General features: G+C 38.1%; 1 protein-coding gene across 3 annotated transcripts in view; it reads left to right on the top strand.

Moving 5' to 3' along the window:
- Ranbp17 (RAN binding protein 17) overlaps positions 1-27,995 on the top strand; it is a 313,822-nt gene that overhangs the window by 67,577 nt on the left and 218,250 nt on the right. For all 3 annotated transcript variants that reach the window (XM_085829033.1, XM_085829032.1, XM_021175823.3), the window contains exons 13-14: positions 3,531-3,636; positions 11,200-11,335. In XM_085829033.1, the coding sequence (XP_085685159.1) occupies positions 3,531-3,636; positions 11,200-11,335 (242 nt within the window). The remainder of the gene's footprint in view (positions 1-3,530; positions 3,637-11,199; positions 11,336-27,995) is intronic.

Here is a 27,995-nt window from a genome sequence, read left to right on the forward strand (position 1 = left end):
GTAGGATACATATGTAGAAATGTTTATGATTTTGAGTTAGGCATTTCTTTCTTATCAACTGTCACTAAACTGACAATAACAAGAATAGCTAAGTAGTTGCAGCATTAGAAGTGAGCACTTTGTTCATTGAATAACAACACCAAGAAGGAGAAAATGAATCTCCCAGAAAGGCAGCGACAGCTAATATATCTGACAAGGGACTCACACCTACAATACATGAGGGGCTTTTACAGCCCAGGAATAGTCACAGCTCTGAAAGATAGCCCAAGGACTTAAGTAGACTCTTCTCCATAGAAGGCATGAAAGTACCCAGGAAACACATGAAACTATGCTAAACATCATGCGGCATGAGGGAAGGCATCTTAAGATAACAGTAAGCTGCTACCTCACACCTGCCAGGATAGATGCAAAGAGAGAAAACCAGCAGATAACTATAAGTGCTGATGAGAACATATGGAGACCGCAGGACTCTACATTTCAGTGGGAGGCTTGCCAAGTGGTGCATCCGATGAGAGCAATGTGAGAGTTTCTCCCAGGGCACAGCAGTCCACTCCTAGGTATGTGGATGCCCAAAGGCATGCATCTACATGGTGTGTACCATGTCTATCATAACTTGGTAATAGCCAGGAGGTGAAGATGTCCCTAGCATCCAGCAGCTGAAGGAGCATATCACATATAACCTCTCCAAGCAATGTCAGCAGTCTACTGTGAAGTACTGGCACAGTACAACTCAACTTTGACATTGTGTGACATAAGAAATGTAGTCACAAAGTACCATTGTAAGATTCTGCGCATCCAGAGTGACCAAGGCAGAGCCACAAAATGCTTGCTGCAGTTGGGATGAGGGGAGCAAACAAGTGATGCCACCATACCTAATTGTCAGGTTTAATCTTAGCACACTCCATCTTTGTTAGACTTAATTTTAGAAATAAGAAAAAGTAAAAAAAATTGTAGTGTTGGTTGCATAAACCTGTGAATTTACTCAGAAGACTGGCTTAGTGTTTTAAGTGAGTTGTATGGTATATGAATTTCTACTTCTTGTATGGTATATGAATTTCTACTTCAGCAAATCTGTTAAAATATAATAGACCCATGGGTTAGAAGTCCCCCAGAACACAGAATTGTCAGGCTTATAAGATTTGTTTTTATAGATATTGAACTTGGCAACTACTATGATAAAATATTATTGCAGAAACTGACGGTGAGCTAGGATCCACTTTTTAAAATAAGTCAAAATAATCTACAGGCAAGTTGATTATCAGCAAAGAGTGTTCACAATTTGATGATGTAAGAGGTAAAGATGAGTATTTTATGATTAAGAAAATACTCTAGAAATAGAAGTGAGGATTGTGAGTACTTCCTCCATTCTGTGTTCAAGATGCAAAACTCAAAGGTTTGGTAGAGGAAGCCATATTACCTGTTAGCATGCTTGCCAGGGGAAACTATATTACTTTCTAGACTTTTCTAGTGAGCTGGAAATATGTTTGAAGCATAAACGTTAACTCAGCTTCTTACATGAGCTTTGTGCTAGTATTTTATTAATACATGGTGTGGAACTTGTTTTGTGATATGTTTGATCACATTAGATCTTCACCTTTAGCTGTTTCATGTTGCTAATGGATACACTGCAAAATTGACAGCTTCTGAGTTGTTCAAGGTTCTGTGCTAGACAAAAGAGGGTGTGTATTTGCCAGATTATATTTCTCATTTATGGAGTTTTTGTCATTGAAGCAGGTTGCAGATTGTCTGCTGTTACCAGGGAGTGCTTTGTTGATTGTGCAGTATAATCCTGAGTGCTGACATCTGCAGGAAAAGCGTTGTTGAATGTATTTGTTCTCCTCAAGTCCTTCAACAAGCACGGACTTTTTCCTCAACTATTCCATGTATTTAAACAACTACAAAGGTCACATGGAGAGTTTTTTTTTTTTAAATTTGCTTTTATGTGTATGAGTATTTTGCCTGCACATATGAATTTGCATTATGTGCATGTCTGGTGCCTATGGAGATCAGAAGTGGGCATTGCATGCCCTGGAACTGGAGTAATAGGGAGTTGTGAGCTACCGTGTGGATGCCATAACCACCAAGATTTCTTAATAAAAGAAACATAATTAATTTTGGAATTGTGAAATAGTTTGCTCATCTTTGAAAAATCAGTTTTCAATAATGACAAAATTTCTCTGTGAAATGACATTTTTATATTCCTGCAGGTCTCAAAAGTTTTAGAGAATCTCATACTTCTATTGATAAATCTAGAGATCTAACATAATACTCTTTAAAAATAATTTAGCAAAGAATTCCATCCCCAGAGATATTAATTTTGGCTTCTCTAAAGTAAAATTTGAGAAAACTACAGATGTTTCCATTTGGGAGGGATCTGTCTCTGTCTCTCTGTGTTGATTTGTGCCCATGTACATGTGTGCATGTTTATGTGGAAACCATGGGCCAACCTCAGCTGTTGTTCCTTCTGTGCTGTTTGCTGTCATTTGAATCAGGGTCTTTCAATAGCCAGTCAGCACCTTACCCAATAGGCTAGGCTGTGGCTCACCTGGGAGCCCAGCAGTCTGCCTGTCTCTGCTTTCTGATGCTGGGGTTATAAGCACGTGCCACCACATCCAGCTTATTTTACAAGTCCTGAAGACCACTCAGGTTTTCCTGCTAGGATTCAAGCACTTTACTAAGTTAAGTTCCTAGCTCTTTGTTTCATTATTTAAATCTGTGTAATCTTTTGATATTTTTAGCCATGAAAATTGCATAGCAAACTTGTGGATTTTAAAATATAAATAAGTCTAAAGAGTAAGTTCATTACCACCCATAATGTTACAAGTAGAAGGAGTTCCCAAATGAAAATAGTTAGACAGACACCATGAGGAAGTTGACCACTCAGAACAGATGGTCATTGTTGTTGGTAAAAGTCTTGACAACGTGCTCAATACCGACCGAGAATTCTCTGGACTACAGCCTGACCTCAGAGTTGCCATCCTTCTGCCTCAGGCTTCGAAGTCCTGTCATGACAGTGTATACTATCAGATTCAGCCCACGGTGATGCATTTTTGTGACTTTGTGGGGGTGGTGGTGGGCAGAATCTCTTTGTTGAGCTCAGGCTAGCCTGGGATTGATGGAGGTAGTGCTCTCCTCCTGCTTCAGCACCCACCCTCCTGAGTGCTGCATTTCCTTATCCGCAACTCGAAAATCCACGTGTGTATCACCACACCCAGATCTATTAATTTTAATTTTAATCATGTCTTATTTTACCCCATTTGCAAATGAAAACCTTAAGGCTTAAAGAGGTAAGTAAGGAACTCATGCAAAATTGCAACAGATTGTTGGGACTGGAATCTCTAAGTACTTTTTTCCCTGCTGAATCCCTGTTAACGTCACTGCCCTGGTAAACTGTCTGTTGAAAACTGACTTTTATAATAGTTAATCATTTGTTTAAAAAAAAAATAGATGATTTTTCTGATTTAAGTATTTTCTGAAAACTAAGCTTATTTCTATTAATACTTCTCACCGTCTTTCTTCTTTGTTGTAAGGACGTCTTGCGTGGCTGATTTACTTGGTTGGCACAGTTGTAGGAGGGAGACTAACATATACCAGCACAGATGAGCATGATGCTATGGATGGAGAACTCTCCTGCCGGTGAGTGACAGCTACTTACTGAACAGTTGAAAGAACTTCCACCTTTGTTTTAACTTTATATGGCCAGGTGTAAACCAGTGCACGTGGCCTTTGGGTGGTAGTTTGGATGGAGATTGTGATTAGAATTTGATTCTTCAACAAGTAGGCTCAGATTTACTTGGTTTTAACCCCCTAGTGCTGGTGATCTCAACCTAACTAAGCTACTGAATGGCTCTTCACACACTCCTAACGTGAGGGACATTCTCGTGTGTGAAGACTGGGAATAGCTTGCTTTCCCACCGACCTTGACTAAAGAGTTATTTCCTGTACACTTGTGCATGGTTTTTGTTTCATTTTGTTTTGGTGAAGACTTAAACTTTTCCAATTTTGTTCCTTCAGACAGGAATAATTCTGGGGACAATTCTGGGTCACATCTTTTGACCATGGGATGGTAACCTCATCCTTCAACTTGATGTCCTGTCCCTCCACTGGAGGGGGACTCTACAGGTTTCCTTTCCCCACTGTAGAGTGCTTCATCTAAGGTCCCTCCCTTTGAACCCTGAGAGTCTGTCACCTCCCAAGGTTGCCTGTTTCCATTCTTAAGGCTGGCCCTTGGGGCTTCAGTCCTGCCCCCCCAATACCTGATCATGGTTCCCCCTTCCCATCCCTGTCACCTTCCCCTCCCATTTCCCTCCCTCCCTCTAAGCTCAGTGGCTGCTTTCTTTTCCCTCCTAAGTGGGACTGAGGCACCCTTACTTGGGTCCTTCAGCTTATTAACCTTCCTGAGTCCTGTGGGTTGTGTCCTGGGTGTTCTGTACGTGTTTTGGCTAATGTCCACTTATTAGTGAGTGCATACCATGCATGTCCTTTTGGGTCTTAGTTACCTCACTCAGGATGATATTTTCTAGCTCTATCCATTTACCTGCAAAACTGGCAGCCTACAGGAAAAAAATCTTCACTAACCCCATATCCGATAGAGGGCTAATATCCAAAATATATAAAGAACTCAAGAAGCTAATCACCAAAAAAACCAAACAACCCAGTCAAAAAACGGGGTATAGAATTAAACAGAGAATTCACAACAGAGGAATCCTGAAGGGCTGAGAAGCACTTAAAGAAATGTTCAAAGTACTTAGTGATCAGGGAAATGCAAATTAAAACAACCCTGAGATTCCACCTCACACCAATCAGAATGGCCAAGGTCAAAAACTCAAGTGTCAGCAGATGCCGTTGAGGATGTGGAGAAAGAGGAACACTCGTCCATTGCCGGTGGGATTGCAAGCTTGTACAACCACTCTGGAAATCAGTCTGGCAGTTCCTCAGAAAATTGGAAAATACCTGAAGACCCAGCTATACCACTCTTGGGCATATACCCAAAAGATGCCCCACCATGTTACAGGGGCACATGTTCCACTATGTTGATAGAGGCCTTATTTGTGATAGCCAGAAGTTGGAAACAACCCAGATGTCCCACAATGGAAAAATGGATACAGAAAATGTGGTTCATTTACACAATGGAATGCTACTCAGCTATTGAAGCTATTGAGAAGGAGGGCATCATGAGTTTTTTAGGCAAATACACAGTTCTTTCAAATCTGAAATTGAATTCCAACACAACTAACAAATATTCCAAAATCTAAAAAGCTTGGAGATCTGAAATACTTTGTGTCTCAAATATATATGATATTTCAATGTTCTGATTTATCCTCTAAACTGAAAGCCTGTGGGTGTCACCATATCTCTTCTGTTGAACACTATATAATAGAATTATTATTATTGATAAGATAACGTAACAAATGGCTTGTGTTAATTTGTATTTCTTTGGTTCTATATGCCATTCAGAATTTTTCTTTTCAGTTTTTAATTTTATTTTTTAATTACTGATATTTATATGTATCACTTACTTGTTTTTGCGTTTTAGTATGTGTATTGTGTGTGTGCTCGTTCCTCTGGGTGGCTGCACATGTGTGTGGGTGCATGTGCAAGTGCTTGAGGAGGCTCAGAAGCTGACATCAGGTACTCTTATCACTCTCTAGTTATTTACTGCAGCAAAATCTGTCACCAATGTTTAGCTATCAAGTTAGCCAGTTTGCCACAGGTTTGTCCTGTTTCTGCATCCTGTGTGTGTGGATGGCAACTGGTCTCTGGTAACCTTGTTTTGTGGATTCTTTAGATTCCAAATCCAGTGCTATTTGTACAACAAGCTCTTTGTTTACTAAGTCATCTCTTTGATTCCTACCCTACTTTCTTTTGTGATTTTTTTTTTTTTTTTTTTTTCGAGACAGGGTTTCTCTGTGTTGCCCTGGCTGTCCTGGAACTCACTTTGTAGACCAGGCTGGGTGATTATTTTTTAAAACTACTAATAATTAAGTTTAAAGTTTTTAATATTTTACATTCAAATTGTTAATTAAGGCCAACTCTATCTTGTAATGGCGTGTAATGCCACATATCTTACACAGAATTCCTAATGTCTTTGACAGATTTTTCTTTTTTCTTTTTCTTTTTTTTTGTTTTTTTGAGACAGGGTTTCTCTGTGTAGCCTTGGCTGTCCTGGAACTCACTTTGTAGACCAGGCTGGCCTCGAACTCAGAAATCCACCTGCCTCTGCCTCCCAAGTGCTGGGATTAAAGGCATGCGCCACCACCACCCAGCTTGACAGATTTTTCTTATGTTTGCATTGATCCAGAAATCTGTTGTTGCAGTAACATTACTCTGTGTGTGTGTGTGTGTGTGTGTGTGTTGGGGTGGATGAGTACTATTGAGGCATATGTATGTGCAAGTGTGCAAACTTGTCAGACCAGAGAAGGACATTGGAAGTGTTCTACTCTATTGGACCTGGCTTTTGAAACGGTCTCTCCTTGAACCTGAGACTCACTGTTGCTCACTAGCTGACCCACAAGCCTCTGAGATCTGGCAGTCTTTGCCCTGCAGCACTGAGGTTAGCAGGCAACTGTGTCCATCCCTGGCATTTATGTGTTTGCTGGGGATTTGAACTCTAATCTTCTTTCTTGCATACCAACTACTCCTACCCCACCAGGCACCTCACTATCCTTAAATGTATTCCTAAAATTTTGGTAATATATTGTAATTGTGAATAGAATTTTTTCATTGCATATCCTTTATTCTGTGTATTATCCTTTTAATAAAATTTGAACCTGTAATTATATTTTAATTAAAAAATTTAAAAGATAAAACTTTTAACCTGAATATATAAAAATATTCTTAGCTTTATCAGCACTTGTTATTTCTTATACCAAATTAAGTTACTTGAAAATGTGAGTATTAACTGTTTAGGGCCTTTATTAAATGCTTATCTAATTTTTAAGCACACGAAAAGAAAATAAGCACCTGTGTCATCTTTTAACCAATATTGTGTATTGTGTGAGGTAGAATTGGGTGTTTCTGTTTTTGTTAGTTTGATATTTTAAAAGTTTTCATCGTGGGAGTGGGTGGGTTGGGGAGCAGGGTGCGGGGGAGGTTTTAGGGAGCTTTGGGGATAGCATTTGAAATGTAAATGAAGAAAATATCTAATAAAAATGCCTTAAACTTTTTCATCATTATACAAAAAGTATATACTGGCACTATTTCTAGAATAAATATATAATGGGACAGAAAGCAGATATCTACCTGCTCATTTGAAGAGAATTCATTTTTTTAAAACAATAATTTTTGTTGTTGTTGTTGTTTTGGTTTGGTTTTCGAGACAGCCTTGGCTGTCCTGGGACTCAAACTCTGTAGACCAGGCTGGTCTTGAACTCAGAAATCCACCTGCCTCTGCCTCCCAAGTGCTGGGATTAAAGGTGTGCACCACCACTGCCCGGCAGCAATAAAATATTTAATTCAAAAGAAGACTTATCTTTTTACTAGCCTACATCCCCTACAAAATACGGTTAAGTGGAATTTATGTGCTGATATTTTATTACGATGTTGTGATAAATTGCAGTTTTTCAGAGAATTAAGAATGATGGAAAATAGTTGATAAAAGAAGAGGCAATGTTTATCAGCTCTTACTGTTTGGATTTCTGGTTTTTAACTCATCTTAGTGATACATTGTCTATAAACTTCAAATCAGTTCTCATGGTGTTTTTGCTCTCATTTACAAGCCTGAGCACAGAATAAAACAAAACAGAAAAAGAAATACGGAATGTTTGTGGCTCAGTTTCTCAGCTGAGTCTAATGACAGCCTCTGGCTTCTGGTTTGATTGCTCAATGCCTAAATCAGTGTCAAGTAAATGGAAGAAGATGTCTGCATCATTAGGGAATGTTTTAGTTTTTGTGGTGTGTGTGGTGTCTCTGGGATTGAGGAATATAAGAAAGTAAAAAATATGATAGACGAAAAATGATCAAGAGTAATGCCATGAACAGAACCTATTTTGCTATGGTTTCTCAGCTCCTTAACCCCATTTAAGCTGCACCCCTCCTCCAGATTATTCTAACCACAGACCCAGAGGCCACACTGTTAAGTTTGACTCTTCCCTTTGCTTCCTGCATTCTTCCTAGAGCAGCAGGGTTCTGGTTAGTTCCTCAAAGTCTTTTTAAGGGCTTTGAGAAACTAGTCACTATAGCTTTATTATTGATGTTTGAGCTGCACGCTCCAGTGTAGGAGGAGTTCACCTATTGTCCCCATTCCTTCCATTGCTCCAATATTGGTGTTTGTGCCTTTGGTGACATCAAATCCCAAGGTTCTTACCTGGCATTATTATAATGGTGGATTCTAGAGTGAGTAAGACTTGCATGTAGCACCTCCCATAGTTACATGTCCCAACTATATGTCTTTATCTCATGGATCACAGGTTTCCTTAAATTTGTCCCATTGTCACTGCAGCATTTCTTCTTGATGTTGCATTTCCTCCTTACAGATCTACACTTACCACTCGTCCTAAACTCCAGTTGTCTGTGCTTTGTACCTCTTTCTTGTATATCTCTCCTATGCTGTTCTTAGAGCTACATCAGATTCTGTGTTATTGGCATTGTCTGGTGCTGCTGGTGAGCTGTCCTGCAGATCCACTTAGCTTTGCTTAAGCCTGATGCTGTGGTCAGCACACTCAAATTCAAAGAGCCAGATGGTAGACATCAGAGTGGCTTCCCTGGGAATGCAACAGTGTCTTCTCCTGAGGGTCCTCTGTAGTCATTCACAGGGACTATAGTCCACTTGGCTACACAGAAAAGGCTTCCCCAGATTGAGGAAGTTTAGGGCGTAAGGAATACACTGGCACTCAGAGCAGGCAGGCAGTGCTCTTCTCAGCATGCTTGTTGTCCCGTTCCTCTTTGGCAGTCTCCCTGGGTTAGCATCTTTTAGTGGAAATGCTTCCAGCTTTCCTCTCTTAGTTTTGTCCTTTTCTCCTCATTGATGTTAGGAAATTGTTTACAGAGTGTATAGTCTTTTCTCCTAGTTTTATAAAAAGTTTTACATTAGTTAATATATGATGATTTATTATGGTTTTATACAGTCATTGGAGGCTGTCCATTTGCCCATTTGAAATTATTGGCAGGGTGTTACTACTGGTAACGCTTTCTTGGAATGTAGTTCTCTTCCAAGCTAAAGTCTTTATTTCTTTTCATTTTTTTATTAATTTATTTACTTTACATCCTGATTACAGCTTCCCCCCTCCTCTCCCCCAGTACACCCTTTTACCTTCTCTCCTCCATCTCCCCTCCCTTTCTCCTCAGAGAAGAGGAGGCCTCCCATGAATATCAACCCACCTTGGCATATCACAGGTGCAGTAGGACTAGGTGCATCTTCTCCTATTGAGCCAAGATAAGATAGTCCAAATAAGGGAAAGGGGGTCCAAAGGCAGGCAGCAGAATCAGAGAAAGTCCCTAATCCATTTTGTTATGAGTCCCACATGAAGACCAAGACCTCTTTGCCTACTTCAATCTCCCCCCCCCCCCCCCTTCCACAGGATTCCCTGAGTTCCACCTAATGTTTGGCTGTGAGTCTCTGCATATGTTTCCATCAATTGCTGGGTGAAGCCTCTCTGATGACAGTTATGCTAGTCTCCTGTCTGCAGGTATAGCAGAATGCCATTAATAGTGTCAGAGGTGTGCTCTCGTGGCTTGGGTCTTAAGTTGGGCCAGTCTTTGGTTGTCCCTTCCCTCAATGTCTGCTCCATCTTTACTCCTGCACATCTTGTAGGCAGGACAAAATTTTGGTCAAAGATTCTGTGCATGGGTTGGTGTCCCAGTTCCTCCCTTGGAAGGTCTTATCTAGTTACAGTGCATGGTTGCTTCAGACTCCATATACCCCATTGCTAGGAGTCTTAGCTGCGCTCACCCTCATACATTCCTGGGAGTTTATATCATCATGGGGTTGTAGCTTGTCCCAGAGTTGCCCCCAACTGACTACAGTTTTCTCTCACAGTTCTCTCTCCCTCTGTATTTCCCACACCTGATCCTTCTTGTTCCTCCTCTCCCCACTTTTCTTCTTTTTTTTTTTTTAATTTTTTAAAAAATTTATTCACTTTACATCCTGCTCACTGCCCTCCTTCCAGTCACCCCTCCCACAATCCTTCCCTTCTTACCCCTCCCCTTCTCTGAATGGATGGGGCCCCCCTGTGTATCTTCCAACCCTGGTACTTCAAATCTCTGCAAAGCTAGGTACTTCTCTCCTATTGAGGCCAGATAAGGCAGCCCAGCTGCAGTGTATTGATTTGTTAATGCAAGGTACTTAGCAATCACCTTCTCAGAAAATCTCATAAAAATGTTGAAGGATGCCTTCAATGAAAATGCAAGGCTGAGAATTACATAGTCTATAGAAATAAAAGTTAAGAAATTTTCTCTTAGCTTATGATTTGCTAGTAGTAATAGTTTTTAAAAGTATTAAATTGAAAATTTATCATTTGTGACAAATAATAATAGTTAATAGTGGTTGGATATTGAATATGGTTGACGTATCCTAGTATTGCTTGTCTCTAATCCCAGCTACTCAGGAAGATCACAATTTTGAGGCCTGCCTGGGCTACAGAATGAATTCAAACCAGCTTGGACAACTTAGTGAGATCCTGTTTTAAAATAAAATGCAAAAAGAGGAATATAAATTGTAGAATGCTATAAAGACCCAGTTTCAGCCTCCGGTCAAATTTTCTGTCTATACACAGCTTGACTTTCTGAAAAAAATTTTTTTTTCAATTTTTTTGTACATTTTAGGTAAAAATGTAATGATTCATAAAGAGTACTGACTATACTAAGAACTTAATAGATATGAAATTTTGAAGAATTGAGTCTGATTTTGAAATATTTATAAATACAAAGTGAAGAACATTTAATATCATCTACTAAAAATATAAGGGTATTTACTTTTATATCGGTATATTATAGATTTATACGTATATGTCATGCATCTATAGATAACCTTTAATAGAGTAATATGTATATTCTCATCTAGGAGGTTTGTATTTATATGTAAAGGCCAGGAGAAACTAGACCAATTGAGTCTTACAAAGGTAGGATTTCAGATGTTTGAAAATTTTCTGGATGTGCTTTTGTAATTTCTTAGTTTTAAAATGATTATATGTTTGCAATAAATACCTCTATATTGTGCCTCTGAGAATTTATACTAAAGCTTTCATTTTTTTTCATGGAAAGTGTTTTTCAGCTTATATCTTTAATGGATACCAGATTACCTCACCGCACCAATGAGAAAATAGAACTTGCAGTTCTCTGGTTCCTGGATCAGTTTCGTAAAACATATGTTGGTGATCAGCTTCAAAGAACCTCAAAGGTAGGTTTTTACTATGAGAAAGCCTTATTGAGAATGAACATGGATATAAACATATAGCAGGTGGGAGCTGAGCGACAAACCTTGTGACTCTTTATCACAGACATATAATTGATAACTAAATTCATCTGTTGGATTGGTATTGAAACACAATGCAAACTTAATTTACTTGTTTCAAGCATACATTTATCATTTTCTCTAAGGGAATAATATTTTTATTTGGATAGTAATTTAAATACTTTGGATTTTTAAAACGCAACTCAATAGATAAATGTCTTTTTACATTTCACAATTGGAAACAAGATTGGCTGTTTTAATAGTTCTGAGGCTTGCAGGGGTGGACTGTGTAAGTGATTTCCAGTATATTTCAGTCATTCCTTGACATTCTTATATGCTAAGTCATGTGGACGAGCCGAATTTAGACACAAACTAAACAGACAGCAGCTAAGTCACTGTAATGGTGGAGTCGTTGTAATGCGATAATTGAAAGGTTAGCATTGGCAAGTTTTAGATCAATTGATTTAGAGACATAATAAAAGATTATTGAGGGTGTTTATGTGAGTCCTAAGGGAATACTTAGGAGTATACACATGCTTCTATATTTATGCATTCTGCATCCATGGGTTCAACCAACCATGCATTGAAAACATTGCATTTGTATTAAACATGCTTTAACCTTTCCCTTGTCAACATTCCTTAAAAACATGTAGAAATTACAATGACACTTGTACATGTTGTATATAATCTTGAGATGACTTAAAATGTCAGGGGAAGATGTGTGTAGGTTATATGCAAATACTATGGAATTTTTTTTTACTAATTGCAAACCATTATTTGATTTTCAGACTATGTTTTCTGGGGTTAGGAGCACAGTGTGGGGTAAAGCACTTGCTTAGCATTCATTAGGCCCTGGGTTCAAGCCACAGTGCCAAAAAATGAGAGCAAGGTGGGGGTGGGCAGCTGAAAAAGAAAAAAAGACTGAGGGTTTTTTTCTGGTTGTTGTTTTAGGATAAAGTTTCAGGTAAAAGTTTCTTTACCTTTAAAAGAAGTTACACAATTTCATACTTTCTTACGTAAATATATATGAAATTTTGGTCAGTGAGCAATCTTTCTAATCTAGATCTTGACAGTTTTCTAAAAACTTGCATAGAATGTAAAATATAACATATAATATTATAAATATATAAAACATATAAAACATATAATAGTTCAGATATCAAGGTGGATTCACCAAAGAGTCATAAGTGTTAGGTCTGTGCTGTCAGTGGAAATGAACTAAGCTGTAAGTCACACTGGTCATTTAGTGAACAGTTAGTTTCTGTTAGATTCTTTGCAGACAAGTATTATCTAATTGATTCTCATAAAACCAGTATGAAAATAGTTATTTTGATAACAGTTTCCATTTTATCAACGTGGAAACTGAGTCTTTGAATGCTTGAATAAATGTCTGTGCATTTTGGATCTGTAATTGATTGGATACCTTCTTGAAAGCTTGTCCTGCCATTGCCTGTGCTATATTGTGGCTTTCCTCTGGGGCACTGAACAGACTCTTTCATGTAGGATCTCTGTTGTAAACCTTTTTTGCCTTCTAATATTCAGGAAGCACTATGTTGGTTTCCGTTGTCCTTCTTGTGTCTGCTCTGTGCCCTGATTTTGCCGGTTTAATTTTCTAAGTGTCTGAGGTCCACCCTTGTCTCCTGCCTCCTCCTCTTCCATGCATTTGCATTGCTTCTCATTGATTTAAAAAGATTTGGATTGTAGTCTTTGTTTCTCCCTCCCTCCCTCCCTTCTTTTCCACCTTGTTCCATTATCCATTCTGCCATCAGTAATCTTGATGGAAATGAGAGGGTTGTGGACTTCCCGAACCTGTTGTCCCAAGTGATCAGGTCTCAGTGCTTTGCTTTCTTGGCTTCATATCTACAGATTTTACATTAAACGTGGAGGACACTGTTGCTAGTTTCATTGTTATTTTTTTAACCACATTTGCTCAAAAGTAGCAGTTGTCATATGTTTTGTGTTATTGTCACCTGTGAGTTTGATCTTTGTTCATGTTTCTGTGTATTTGTGCACAAAATACAATGTGATTAACTTTATATGAAATTAGTTTGCAGTTGGAATCTGTAGTAACTTGCCTGCTTTGAGAATTCCTGGTTTTGAATATTTTTTTAATAAAAAAATTATATTTACTTAGAAGCATTCAGAATGTCAACAAAACAGCCACAAATTTTTTTTTTTTGCAATTACAATTACAGTGTTCAGTTAACAGAACAACAATTATCTTCGTATAAACTGCATCAGAGACAACTGAAGATGAAAAAAATAAACCCCAAAAATAAAACCAAAAGAAAACAAAAACAAGCTACTGTCCCCATATATAACTATTTTGTGCTGTGTACCAACAAGAACCTGCTTTAAATTTCCATGCCAATTTACAACCCCCAGACTGTATCAGGCAAGGTTAGTGACTATTGAAAATACCACCAGGACGGAGCTATCTAAAGACACATTCGGTTGTATGTAAACTATACAAAAAAAAAAGACACTGTACAGTTTAAAAACAAATCTTACACAGCCTTACATTTCATTTTTTTTCTTTAAAAGGAGTGAGTTGTGTACAGGGGGGGTTAAATACTTTATAGACAAGAAAAAAATTGCGCTAGAACCAACTTATTCATCATCTTCTTTATCTTCTTCTTCATCCTCCTCCTCATCTTCCTCTTCCTTCTTTTTCTTGCTCTTTTCAGCCTTGACCACCCCCTTTTTCGCTGCATCAGGTTTTCCTTTAGCTTTGTAGGCAGCAATATCCTTCTTGTACTTCACCTTCAGCTTGGCAGCCTTCTTCTCATAGGGCTGCTTGTCATACACTGCAGCGTTGTTCCACATCTCTCCTAGTTTCTTTGCAACGTCACCAATGGATAAGCCAGGATGCTTGCCTTTGATTTTGGGGCGCTACTCAGAGCAGAACAAGAAGAAGGCCGAAGGAGGCCTCTTGGGTGCATTGGGGTTCTTGAACTTCTTTTTGGTCTCCCCTTTGGGGCAGATGTAGGTTTCATTTCTCTTTCATAACGACCCTTGTCAGTCTTTGCCATATCTTCAAATTTCCCCTTTTCTTTAGCAGACATGGTCTCCCACCTCTCTGAGCCCTTCTTGGAGAACTCTGGGAAGTTGACAGAAGCATCCTGGTGCTGCTTCTTGTGCTCCTCCCAGCAGGTTTGCACAAAGAATGCATATGAGGACATTTTGCCTCTTGGCTTCTTAGGATTTCCTTTGCCCAGGTTTAGTTGATTTTCCTCTGCGAGGCACAGAGTCGCCCAGTGCCCGTCCGGTCTCACTTGCCCAGGCGCTGTCTCTATGGAGCTCAATGTACTGCAGTAGCTACTGGTTTTGAATTTTATTGATAATGAGGCACACAGATTTATTTATTACACTTGAATGGTAGGAACATTAATGTATTACTGTGACATTATATTCTCATTTTTTCTTGTTCATAAGATGCACTATTTCTAGTTTTTCAATTCTGTAGTAAATACTCTTTTTCTTATCTCTTAGAATTTAAAAAATAACATGTCTCTAGCTTTGTTAGATTGTTCAGTTGTCCTCATAAGTATTATTACAATTTATTTTCATATCCCAGCAAGTTAGATATGTTTTATTATTCCTATCATTCCTTTTGTAGGCTTGAAATTTTGGCAGTCTATGGGAAGCGTGCTCTCTCTCTGTCTCTGTCTCTCTCTCTCTCACACACACACACACACACACACACACACACACACACACACACACACACAAGCTTAAAATCCTTTAGTGGTTATCCTTGTTCACATGATGAGTTTCTTCAGTAGTCAAACTTTGTCCATTTTACAATGTTTTCTGTGGACAGTTGATTCCCCTCTATGACATGTTTTGTACTGGAAATGTTGCTATTTCTTTTTTCTTGCATATTTATATTCAATATGAAGTGACTGCTATTATGTGTCTACTATGTATTAAGGCCAGGTATATGAAGGAAATTCAGATGATCTCTTCAGTAAATTGTGTGTGCGTATACAAGTCCATATCCATGTATATATGCATGCTGTGGAAGCCAGAGGGCCACCTCAGATGTCATTCCTCACTTGACACCCACTTTGGTTTTGGAGACAAGGTCTGTTACTTACCCTGGAACTCACAGATTAGTTTAGATGGGCTAGCCAAGGAGGCCCAGGTATTATCCCGGCTCCACCTCTCCAGTGTTAGGAGTGCATATTAGTCACATTTTGTTGTTTATGTGGATTCTGGGGATTAAATTCAGGTCCTCATGCTTGTGAGGCACCTTACTGAGTCAGCTGTATTCCCACTTCCTCAGTAAGCTTTGATTTAAAAGGGAGTACAGGAAAGTAAAATAATTAATTATAATACACACATTTATGAATTCAAGTAGAACATAAACAATAAACTTTCTTTTATATAGTTATAACTACTGTAGAGTTCAACATGAAGACACAATAACACACTCAGTAATAGAACAACAACAAAAAAAACCTTGAATACCACTACAAACTAGCTATGCCAGAAGACATCTATAGTATATTCCACTTCTAAATATCAGAATACATATCCTTAAGTGCCTACACCATATACTATACCATTAAACAACAACAACAACAAAATCCTCAATACATTTGAAAGGACTTGAATATGAAAGTATATTCAACAAACACAAAGGACTTTTGTTGCTAAGGTTCAAATTCATAGCCCTGGTGGGTTTCAGCCATCATAGAGAAATCTAAAAATACTTTCAGATCAATAAAAATGAAAACACAACATAATAAGGTGTATAAAGAATAGTATTAAAGTAGTAATGAAGGCCAACTTAAAGCTATAAATACCTACATTAAAGAGATGAAGCTATGAGTGGTAGTGCACACCTTTAATCTCAGTGATTGAGAGGCAGAGCCAAGGGGAACCAAGAAGACATCTATGATTCCAGACAAGCCTGTTCTACATAGCAAGTTCCAGATCTGTCTAGGCTACATAGTGAGACCCAGTTTCAGTCAATTCATCAATCACTCAGTCACTCAATCAATGGAATAAGTAAAGAGAACAGGATATGGTGGTGAATGTAATCTGGCTTTGAGGAGCCTGAGGGCTGAGTTCCAAAACCTTGCAGAGAAAAGGAAAGAGTCAGCCTCAAGCCAGCCTCCCTATCACACTGGGAAACATGGGAAAGAAATTAAATCAGAAGAGGAGAGGAAGTAATAAAGACAGATAGAAATCAATTGAATGTCGATTTTAAAACAAGGGTAAAGTATTCAAAGCCCCAAATAGTAGTAGTAGTAATAAGGACAGTTGTTCTTTAGGGATAACAAACTTTAAGGTGGTTTGGCAAAAGGAAAAGGAGGTGAACACTGAGATGAAAAATGAAATAGTTGCTATTTTGCCAACTTTAAAGAAATGAGCTATCCTGAATACTGTGAACAGCTGATTACAAATGTTCCTTGAAGACAAATGCCTGGAGGAACTCACTAAGGTACAGAACCTTGAATAGACGTGTAACAACAACTCATGAGGCTGTTCACAATCAAAGGCTGCCTCAAAGAGTGCAGATTAACATAGGCCCCTAGTTAATTCTACCAAATAGTAGATAATCAAAGTAACTGGAAAAGAATCATCTTTTAAAAGCTCATGTTCCTATATGAATATGGACAAATACTAAAATTAAAAATCAGACAGAAGAACTGAACACCATATAAAGCCAAGAGTTCAGGGGCACTGCTTAGACTTGTGTTAGATTTGGGATGGAGGTACTGGCCAGGGACGGTGACCACACCAGTAAGTGTGCAGCATACAATAATATCACTAACTACACAAGAGAGGATTCAAAAAAATATTTGAGCCCAGCATGGTGTGGTTTATGCCTATAATTCCAGCATTTAGGAGTTTAAGATAGGAAGACTACAAATTTGAGGCTAGCTTGGACTTCAAAGTAAATTCTGTGTTGGCCTGACCTATCCAGCAAAACACTGCCTCAAATGGAAAGAAAGAGGAAGGGAGGGAAAGAGGGAGGGAGGGACCCAAACTATTCAATTTGTTTGAAACAACCAAAACAAACCAAAAAAGAGAAATCTATGATTTTAAAATAATATCAACACTAATCTAATACCTTAAATTATATGTAACAAAAGAAGTGTAAAGTTTATAATCTGAAAACTAAAAAATATTGTTGCTGGGTGTGGTGACTTATGTGTCCAATCCCAGCACTTTGGAGGCAGAGGCTGGCAGATCTCTGAGTTTAACACCAGCCTGGTCTACAGAGCGATTTCCTGGACAAGCAGGAATACACACAGGAAAACCCTATCTCAAATCAAACAAATGACAAAAACCAAAAAAACAAAAAACCCACAACCCCCCCCCACCAAAACCAAAAAAACAAACAAACAAAACAAAATAAAAATAATAAATAAATATTTTCGAAAGAAGTTAAAAGGGCCCTTATAATGGCAAAGAGGATCCATTGATCTTGCGTTAGGAAACTTAATGTTGGCAAGAAGGAACTCTGCAAGTTGATCCATACATTGAGCACATTGTCTGCCAAAATCTCTGCTTTCTTGCTTGCAGGAATTGACAACCATATCCTAGCATTCAGGAGATAAAAAGTGTCTAGAAGAACCATAACACACTTGGATAAAAATGGCATAGGAAGGGCCATATTTTAATTTAAAAATGTTTATAAAGCAACAGTGACGACAGTGTGTGGCATGTCCAGGAACAGGCATTTAGGCAACAGTGGATGTTTGGATGCCGCTCTGAACACTGATGTTTTTGATAAGGATGCCATTAAATGGGAAGAGAGAGGCTGTCAGTGAAGGGTGCTGGACAAGCGCACCACCAGTGAAGGATTGCACTTTGCTTTTCAAGAAGGCTCTCAAGGCCCTGGGAGGCTCTGGCTCCAAAGGAGGAAAGACAAGTTACTGATTTATAAATTGGGTGGTGCCACACACTCACAGTCTGCCAGCGATTTACATCCTGACACTTGTTAACATTATTGATAGCCTCATTTTCTGTTCATTTAAGCTGTCCCTATCTGAGGGTCAGTTGCATGACCATTTTGTATGTAGAACACATTCAGAAATGGGAGATTATAGAAATAACTCCTTAAGATGAGGCAAGCATCCTTCCCGTTTAGACCACTGTTTCTCAGTATTGAGTAAAACCCATTTTTGTAAACATGGACGTGACTTATCTGGGTACCATATTTTTATAAATTTGTGGGATAACAGGATTGCCTTAGGAAAGCAGTACCCATTGATGTCTTTCAAATTGCCAGAAATAAAAACAGGAGTCCTAGTTTTCTGTGTGTGCCTTTCTAGGGTTTGGGTCACTGGGTGTTTCTGGTCCAATGTCTCCTGCTGTCGAGTCCACATGTGGAGCAGCAGATGGCATTCTCTCCCTACAGTTGTCAGCCTCGGGAACCGTGGGCTGCTAACAGTTACTGTGAAACTGATAGGAAAATGCTTAGAGAGACGGTGAGTCTGGAAATCATAAATTAACTGCTGTTTCCAGGTACTTGAATATATTTTAAGTGTTAGTAAAATTTATGATTGTGTTTGATAACACTGTTTTTAGGATAAAAGAATTTTCATTTAGGTTAGAATATAAATAGCAGCTTTAAAACATTTTAAACAGTACTTTAAATATCCTAATGTAGCAAACATCGTGGAGTTTATAGAGGCAAAGTGCCTAGGACATTAAGATTACATTTTGAAGTTTAATTATTAGGGAATAATGCTGAATGACTTTGGGGAACTTTTAAGTATTTTAAAAGTTTTCAAAGTTGAATTCTGGCACATTGTCAGGTTGCTTAAATTCTGTAAATTTATTATAGTATTTTTTTGTATATTATTTGACCTAGTTAGTTTTTCCTTCTTGGCAGATAATAGTAATAGTGTAATACAGAATTGCTTTATTACAAAGGGATTTGTTCTTTTTCAGTGATCCATAACCTTAAAAAATGTTCAGGAAAGCAAAGGGCCTCCAGTGTTTTATAATTTTTAAATCTCTTCACTGTATAAATGGAATTGCTAAGTTAGACTTTGACGTATTAACTCCCTGAGTACATATGTTGACTGAAAAATATTAAGCAGTAGATAAGAAGGTTTAGAGCAAAGAAACCTGCAGTTGAAGTTTTAGCAGCCATGGGTCACTAAGATTATGATATCCATTGGAAAAATATCTGATGCAAATTGGAAAAACAGACATTGGATTTTTTTTTTTTTAGAAGTTGACTTTTATTATCTGTCCTGCCATTAAACATACCATCACTGGACACCAAATCCCATGTGAATTTTACAGTTATATCTCCCTGAAAACACATTTTCACCTAAACACATATTGATAAAATTGTGACTATTCACAATATTTTAAATCCATGTTTTGTTCTCATTTAAAATTTATTTTTAACGATTACAAAATATAAAGTATTCTTAATTTTTTGAGAACTGTGGGTAAATTATATAGTACAATCTTATATTACAAGTGACTTTTTGTATTCTCTTGGGTACTCAGATTTTGCTGATGATTTTACAAAGTTAGGCAGTGTTGTGGTATTTCCTGCAACAAGGCAGAGATGACAATTTCTTCTGGAGTGGACTTTCAAGTGTCCTATTTTCTATTTATTTACCATAACTTAGGATGATTGAATTTGTAAATGGTTCTAAGAAATTGAGATAGAAAAAATAATAAAGTATCAGGGGCTATATTAACTATGATGTATCTTTAAATCATTTTAGCACTAAAAATCATGTAATATAGAAGATATCTCATTAATGAAATTATATTTCTTAGTTATTTCTCCATATTGGTTGTAATTTTTTAAAATTGGGTTTGAGTCTCAATAGAAATTATGTACAAGATAACCTCTCCCAACAATCCAAAGGTGAGATGCATGGTATATATAATATATAATGTTTCCCTTCAGAAAACCAATTCCATGTATATGATAGTCCTTTCTTCTGGGCGTTAGTAGGTAATGTTTAAAATTCAGACACTCCTAAAAGCATAACTTATCTGTTGGTTGATGAAAAAGGGAAATGTTCAGTTTTGAAGTTTTGGCTGGGATTCTGCTCTTTAAAATATTCTCATTGCTTAAAGGAAAGTTGAGTGCGAATAAATCTTGGAAAAAGCTTTGTTTTGTCCATGATGGAACCATAGACAGATCTGAATACCGACTAGAAATATGTCAAAGTATGAGTGCTGCCTCTCTGGGTGGATTTGTTTTCTTTTGCTTATAACCCTTGAAAGTAGGCTGTTGAGGGGAGTCCAAGTCCATCCTCCTTGTGCTCCAGAAACCTGAAGCCACCCTCTGCGAGAGCCCCTCCCAGCTGTGTTTATTCCTCTTTGACTGCTGAGGCTGCAGTACATATTCTCATGATTTGATTCTTATTTAAATGGCAAGATAAAAATTCAAATTAATTTGCAAATAAGAATTTCCAAAAGGAGTCTATGCTTCAAGACAGTGATCCTATAGTGTAGACTTTTCCTACACACCTCACTGAGGAGTATTAGGCATTATTTCACTTTTTTATATAATTAGAAGCTTTTGTATTAGTTATTAACTGCTTATGTACTAGTCCCTTATAATTTTGCACTCAGTGGTTAGAGCAGGGGTAAGCATGGGTGCTAGTCTGACTCCTAACTTTCTGAGTGATGAGTATGCTCAGCGCAACTTGGTGCAGCAGTTTGATATTACGAAAACATTTCCTGATATATATTGGGGGCTTGTGTTTATTTCTTCTTCAACTAGATACTATCTTTACTTCTGACTAGTGCTTTTGTCTAATATACAAATAGGAAAACTAACATTCTGCTTCTTAAGAACTATGTGGGACTATGAAGCCAAGTTGCAGGTGATGAACATGACTGTATTTACTATTGTGATAGTGCTGCAAACAATAAAAGCCTAACGGTTAGCAAAATGCCAGTGCAGGTGGCAGCAATGGGTTCCTCCTCTACTGTCACCTAGAAAGAATCTGTCGGATCCTAAATTCCACCTTTTACTTATATATTTCTAGGAAATCCTTATCTTATATAAATCTAGGTAAAGTCCAACTGAAAGTACTGCAGTATGATTGCTCAGCCTAGAGTTCTGACTTTGTTCAGCTGACACTATCTAATCTATGATATACGGTGGTCAGTTTATTAAATAAAATGTAAAAAATATTATCAGCAATTATAACTTCATTATTCTGTATTCATAGTCTTATAAAGGTAGCTTCTACATTACATAAATGGCTAAGTGCATTTTTAATTCCTACTGACTTCAGAAAAAAATGTCTTTGCTCTGTATTTCTACTTTGACCATTCTAGGCATCTCTAGGTTACACAGTACTCTTTACTGCTGTGGCAACAGAACAGATAAATACAAACCTGAGTGGAGTGAAATATAATAGTTAATTTGTAAGTCTGTTACATTTCATTTTCTTTCTGCCCCATGACTGGACCAGATTTTTGTTTTGCTTAAACAAAGGATAGATGAGCATTGTGAAAATGTTTTTTACTGTCCTAATGATTAATGATCACGGAATACTTTTGAAAGATTAGCATTTTTCAAAGCTGCTAAAAAAAATATACTGTTTTATTTAATTACAAGAAAGTAAAGGCTTTTCACACTGACAGGTGGTGGAAATTAGCAGGCAGTTTTGAAATTGTGCTGTGCACGAGAAATTAGATCTCATTTTAATTCTGCTTTTCTCAACTAGCAAATGAGGTTAATGCCATACATATTCAGCTGATATGGATGAAGAAATTGATATAAAGTAGATCAACATAGCTACAGGGCTAGATTAATTTATAGGTAAAGAGGCAGTGATAAATGAAAGTAATGTAGTAGTGGTCACTAAACTCCTCTGCCACGAGGGATTCAATAGCGTTAGTTCCTCATTAAAGGCATTGTCGGGGTGCATCAAATAGAAATTTGAAAAGGAATAGCCAACTAACCCCTAATTATCAAAATACAGAAAATACTAATTATACCTTAATTAGCTTTTCTTTTAATGTACTGAAATTTGTTACTTTTTGTGTGGCACAAATGGATAGTTATATCAACAATAAATAGGTTGTTTTAATAACTTTCTTTTACCTCTGGGAAAACTACACTCCAATTTTTAATATGCAATAATGCTTCTCTCTAGCCTGTAGGAGATGAAAATTATTAAGTAGCTTTATTTTTTTGAAGATTTTACAGCAGCTTTGGGAAGAATTATTTCACCATGCATCAATTACTTTTAATTGAACTGAATATTTTTCAGATTGCACCAAATGCCTCTCATTTAAGTTTCGCAGTTAGAGTTTAGGAAAGCAGCGTAATGAGGGCTGCCGATAACCTCTGTCATAGAGTGTAATAAATAAGGATGATTATTTGTTTTGCTCAGGCTTAGAAACGGCTCAAGATTGAAGCTGTAAAATCTAGGCAGTCAGTCACCTTATCTGGCTCGTCAGCATGGGGATGTAAATTAAAGGCTATGTATTCATGACATTTTGTTCATGATTCTTTTCCTCCTGCTAACTAAGGTGGGTTTTCACAGTCTAGTTAAGAAAGGGTGACGGATTTAGAATAAAGAGATACAGTGTCATGGGGAAGCCACTTGGGTTTTAGTGTGATCATATCTTAAGGCAGCTCTAGGCCCTTAGTAGGTTTTGCTGCTCTGGGGGAATTCATGAGCGCGCCTGCACATCTGCTGCTTTGCCCGTCAGCTGCAGTGATACTTGATGTTGTGTGATTAAGTAAAATAGGGCAGATCCCTAGCATTACATTTAATGCTCCAGAATAAATAGTTGGCTGTGATTGATAATAAGAAAGCTCTTAAGGAAATTCTGTGTGCTTCCCCCACCCCCCAATTTTAAATATCATGAAACTGTTTTCCAAGGGGTTGCATGTAATTAGGGCATTTAAGATAATTATCAAGTTGCACTGAAAACTATATAAATTACTATAAGTTTATTGTTTGGCAAAGAATTACAAGGGGTTGTAGTGAGGCTTTCAGAGGACCTAAGTTGATGTTGCCTCCTAGATGTGCCACATATAATTGGGAATTAAAGCTAGATAGTCTTATTCTACAGCCACAACTCTAGAAAAAGAGAATTGTGTGACTTCTCACCTCATTAGTTTGCAGGAGTCCAGATGTCTGCAGTCCTCACTGTGACGCTTAGGTTGAATCCCGCTCCTCCCGCTCAGCCTTTCTGCTTTTTTTGTTACCATCTCTTGAAGGACAGTGTGATGGTTTGTATATCCTTGGACCAGGGAGTGGCACCATCTGAAGGTGTGGCCTTGTTGGAATAGGTGTGACCTGGTTGGAATGGGTGTGTCACTGTGGGTGTGGGTATAAGATTCTCACTAGCAGCCTTTGGATGAAGATATAGAACTCTCAGCTCCTCCTGCGCCATGCCTGCCTGGATACTGCCATGCCCCCACCTTGATGATAATGGACTGAACCTCTGAACCTGTAAGCCAGCCCCAATTAAATGTTGTTTTTTATAAGACTTGCCTTGGTCATGGTGTCTGTTCACAGCAGTAACACCCTAACTAAGACAGACAGTAACCATGTAATATAGTGTTCATCAACAACATCCTTCAAGCTATACCTCTCTTCCTTAGTTTTCCTTATTGGTAAAATTCTCTCTGTCTTGCTCATTTTGGTGATTGTACTGTGTTATGACTGTTCTTTCATCAGCTTTAAAACTAACTAAACCAACAATTTGGAAGGAAAAATAAATAAGTCACCCAAAGAATAGAGCAGGAAACCATTTCACAATCATTGGAAACATTACTGAACTATCTTTCAAAGTGAAAACCCAATGCTTTAAATAAATAAACATGCAAACAAATAAGTACATATGGAAGAAGTCATAAACCACATTGCCTTTCACCTGTTTACAAAGTAACCGTGATCAGTGGCCCCAAGCAGGGCCACTGGAAGCTTGTTGACCACAGTTTCTAATGTGCTCCTGCAGATAGACCCAGTGACTCAGAGCATCCAAGGCTGTGTGGCCTTACAAACTACTTGGGCACTTGTGGTTTCTGTTATAGTTTGAGAACCCCTGGGTCCCTTACTTGAAGACAGGTGGCTGGTTCTATCCTGTTTCCTTTGACCAGGACTGGGAGTTTACTCTGGGTCAGGAGTGGACAGCCTCCAGCCCCTTTAGTCACAGTGCTATAATCTTAACTGAAAATGTAGAGAAAGGAAGTGCAGCAAAGGGCATTTGACTGTTACATGTTAAAACACTGTGCTTAAATATTCCAAGGCAATGGTTTAGGGCAATAGGATTTGTGTTTTGCTGGCCAATGACATAAAAAAAAAAAAAAAAAAAAAGCATTTGACTATACATACTGTATTCTGTAAAGACAAAATGTTTTAAAATAAAATGTCTCCTTATGTTTTTGTTGTTGTTTTGAGAAATTACAATCTGAATGAACCAGCATCTTTTCTGTTCTTGTTATGTCATGTGTACTTCACTATTCTTCAGCTACTGTATCAAGAATCTGATTATGTATATATTTTCAGTCACCTCGAAGGCTAGTTCCTCCCACCCCCATACCCCCCAGCCTCATCTCCCCCCCCCCCCCCCCCGTAGGAAATGGGACTGATAGTGTTAGGAAGATTTGAGAGTCAATGGATATGTATTGAAAGTGATTGGCTCAGTGCCTCACATGCTGGTGTTGAGCTCACTATCTGTTCTCATGCTCATTACAAAGTGTTCGCTTTTGTACTTCAGTTCTTAGAGTTACAAAATGTTAGCCTGTCTTTAAATCAGCATGAGCAAAGCTCATATGAACTCACAAAGACAGAGGTAGCATGCACGGGGTCTGCATAGATCTATACTAGGTCCTCTGCACATATATTAGGCTTTCCATTCAGTGTTTTCATGGGATTCCTGAATGTGCAAATGAGTTGGTCTCTGGTTCTTATGCCTTCTCTTGTACTCTTTGCTTTGTGTCGGTTCGTCTTGTACATAAGTTCTATGTGACTGTTTTTGCTTTATTACATTTTATTTTGCTATTTTTAAAGAAATGAATGAGTGAATGACAACCTAGTCACTAGGTGTAAATATTAATAACTAAATTGTCATTTATTCCTGCTGGGAGAGAGAGAATCAGTTTTCTGGGTCTATCAACACTGGGCATATCAACCACTCCAGGACAGGCCTTGTGTGCAGGAATCTTTGACCAACATTCAATTGTATTCCAGTGTGTGTGTGTGTGTGTGTGTGTGTTTATTTGGTTATGGTGTGGTTTGGTTTTTTCTTTGTGGATGTGGTGTCATTTTGTTTTCTGTGGAGTTTGTTTTGTGTTGGGTTTTGTTTGTTTTTTAGAAAGAACATAAAGTTGGGTGTGTAGGGAAGGGGAGAGGATCTGGAGGGCTTTAGGGGAGAGGAACAATATGATCAAAATTGTTTGAATTTGAAAATTGTCTTAAAAAGGATATAATAGTAATCACACAAAGGCATACAAACCCAAAAACTGTTGGTCTAGAAGAGGTTGTAGATAGACTCTAAATGAGTATTTTCAAACTGTTTACTTCAAACAGGGCTCTGTGAGTAAAATTTACTGAATTTATAGTACAAGTTTAGATTTATGTATTTTACTTAATGTATAACCTGCATGTATATATGTGTACCACACATGTGCCATTTGGATTCCCTGGAAGAGGAGTTATAGGTGTTTCTGAGTCACTGTGTGGGAGCTGGGACTTGAACCTAAGTCCTGCAAGAGCAGCAATTGCTCTTAACTGATGAGTCATCCACTCGCAAATCTGCATGTGTGAGGTTTTTTCCCCCAGTGAAATGAATTTGAGAAACTAGCATAGATGTAGGCAGTATGTGTTTCTCGCTTGGAAATTTACAATGCATATTTACATGGGCTTGAGGGGGTCCTGCTTGAAATAGTTCATGTAATTTTAAGAAATAAATGGATAAGATGACAGTAATCTAAACTCAAATCTATGTATGAAAGCAATCATTTAAGAATTTATACCTGAATTCATTTGCAGGTATTGCTGAGAATCATGTAACCAGTCACTGTCCCTCTCGAGGTCTCAGCAGCAGTCAGGTGCTGCTGGCATGCACAGTGGTAAAGCACTCACCAAGTCCTCTCTGGTCAGGGTTCCATCTCCATCACAGGAGACAAAATAAGAAGATGGGAAAAGTTCCAATCAGATAATCATTGCATCTGGTATATGTGAAAGTATCTACTTTCAAATGAATATTCATAATCAAAACATTCAATTACAGAGTACAGTTTGGGAGAAGTAAATGTATGCAGAGGTTTATTGTCATAAAAAATTTTAATCTGGTTTGGGAATGTCATTGTTTGAATTGAGACATTTCAAAAATTTATTTTATACATATCTTTAATGCCTTGGAATTTATGGCTGAGCTCCCATTAGCCTAAGAAGCAGCTCAGGGAGTCCCAGGAAAGCCAGATTGATTGGGAGGTGACAGAGGACTGCCCTCAGGGTGTGCAGACCTGGAGAACTATGATTGAGGGGTAGATGCATCCTCTGAGAAGTGGAGAAAATGGGACTTAGAGATGAAAATGAGAACTGTCTAAGTTACTTTGATATAAAGACTATTGTTTCACCCGGCTAATGGCAGAGCCAGTATCAGACCACCAGAGGAGTCTGCTTGCCAGCAAGTGTTCTCCAGTGTACACTACTGTGCTTCAAACTGTGGTGTCCTGCCAGAGTGTCCAGACCTGTGCATGAGGAAAGGACTTTGTTTCCTGTCTTTCTGGCTGTTTTTAATTAAAGATTTGCAAAAAGGAATACATTTTAATATGTTGGCCAATTTGTTGATACACATGTTTTGTTTCATATTGCCCAGTAGAATGTATTGTATGAGAGTCTGGTTGGAAGTGCTAGCGTAGTATTTTTGTTCTCCAACTTACTCGGTAATCCTACTTTTCCTTTATGCTTTAACTGCAACGAAACCAAATTGAGTCGGGGTGAAAAGACCTCTTCTCAAGCATTTATTGTCTTTTTTTTTTTATTACTTTTTATTAGGTATTTTCCTTATTTACATTTCCAATGATATCCTAAAAGTCCCCCATACCCTCCCACCCACTCCCCTACCCACCCACTCCCACTTTTTGGCCCTGGTGTTCCCCTGTACTGGGGCATATAAAGTTTGCGTTCCAATGGGCCGACTAGGCCATCTTTTGATACATATGCAGCTAGAGTCAAGAGCTCCGGGGTACTGGTTAGTTCATAATGTTGCACTTACAGGGTTACAGATCTCTTTAGCTCCTTGGATACTTTCTCTAGCTCCTCTATTGGGGGCCCTGTGATCCATCCAATAGCTGACTGTGAGCATCCACTTATGTGTTTGCTAGGCCCTGGCCTAGTCTCACAAGAGACAGCTATGTCTCTTTGTGGTAATAACGTTAATTATCCTGTCTTAGTGGTGTATCTGAAATATACAAGATTGTTATCTGCAGTTACCATGTTGTTCAGTGTTAGCCAGTGTTTCTCCACCTCTTCCTCCTTTCTTTCTACATTGTCCAGCCTGTTGTAGACAATGTTTCCTCTTAACTTCTGGAAGGAATTTCCTAAGATTTCCCATTTGAATTGAGACTACATGGCTGCATTTTTGTGTCTGACTAGTTTTGTTCTAAGAACAGCTTATGTGTGAA

Source organism: Mus caroli, unplaced genomic scaffold (genome assembly GCF_978045245.1).
Source record: "Mus caroli unplaced genomic scaffold, Mus_caroli_1 scaffold_13, whole genome shotgun sequence".
NCBI lineage: Eukaryota > Metazoa > Chordata > Mammalia > Rodentia > Muridae > Mus > Mus caroli.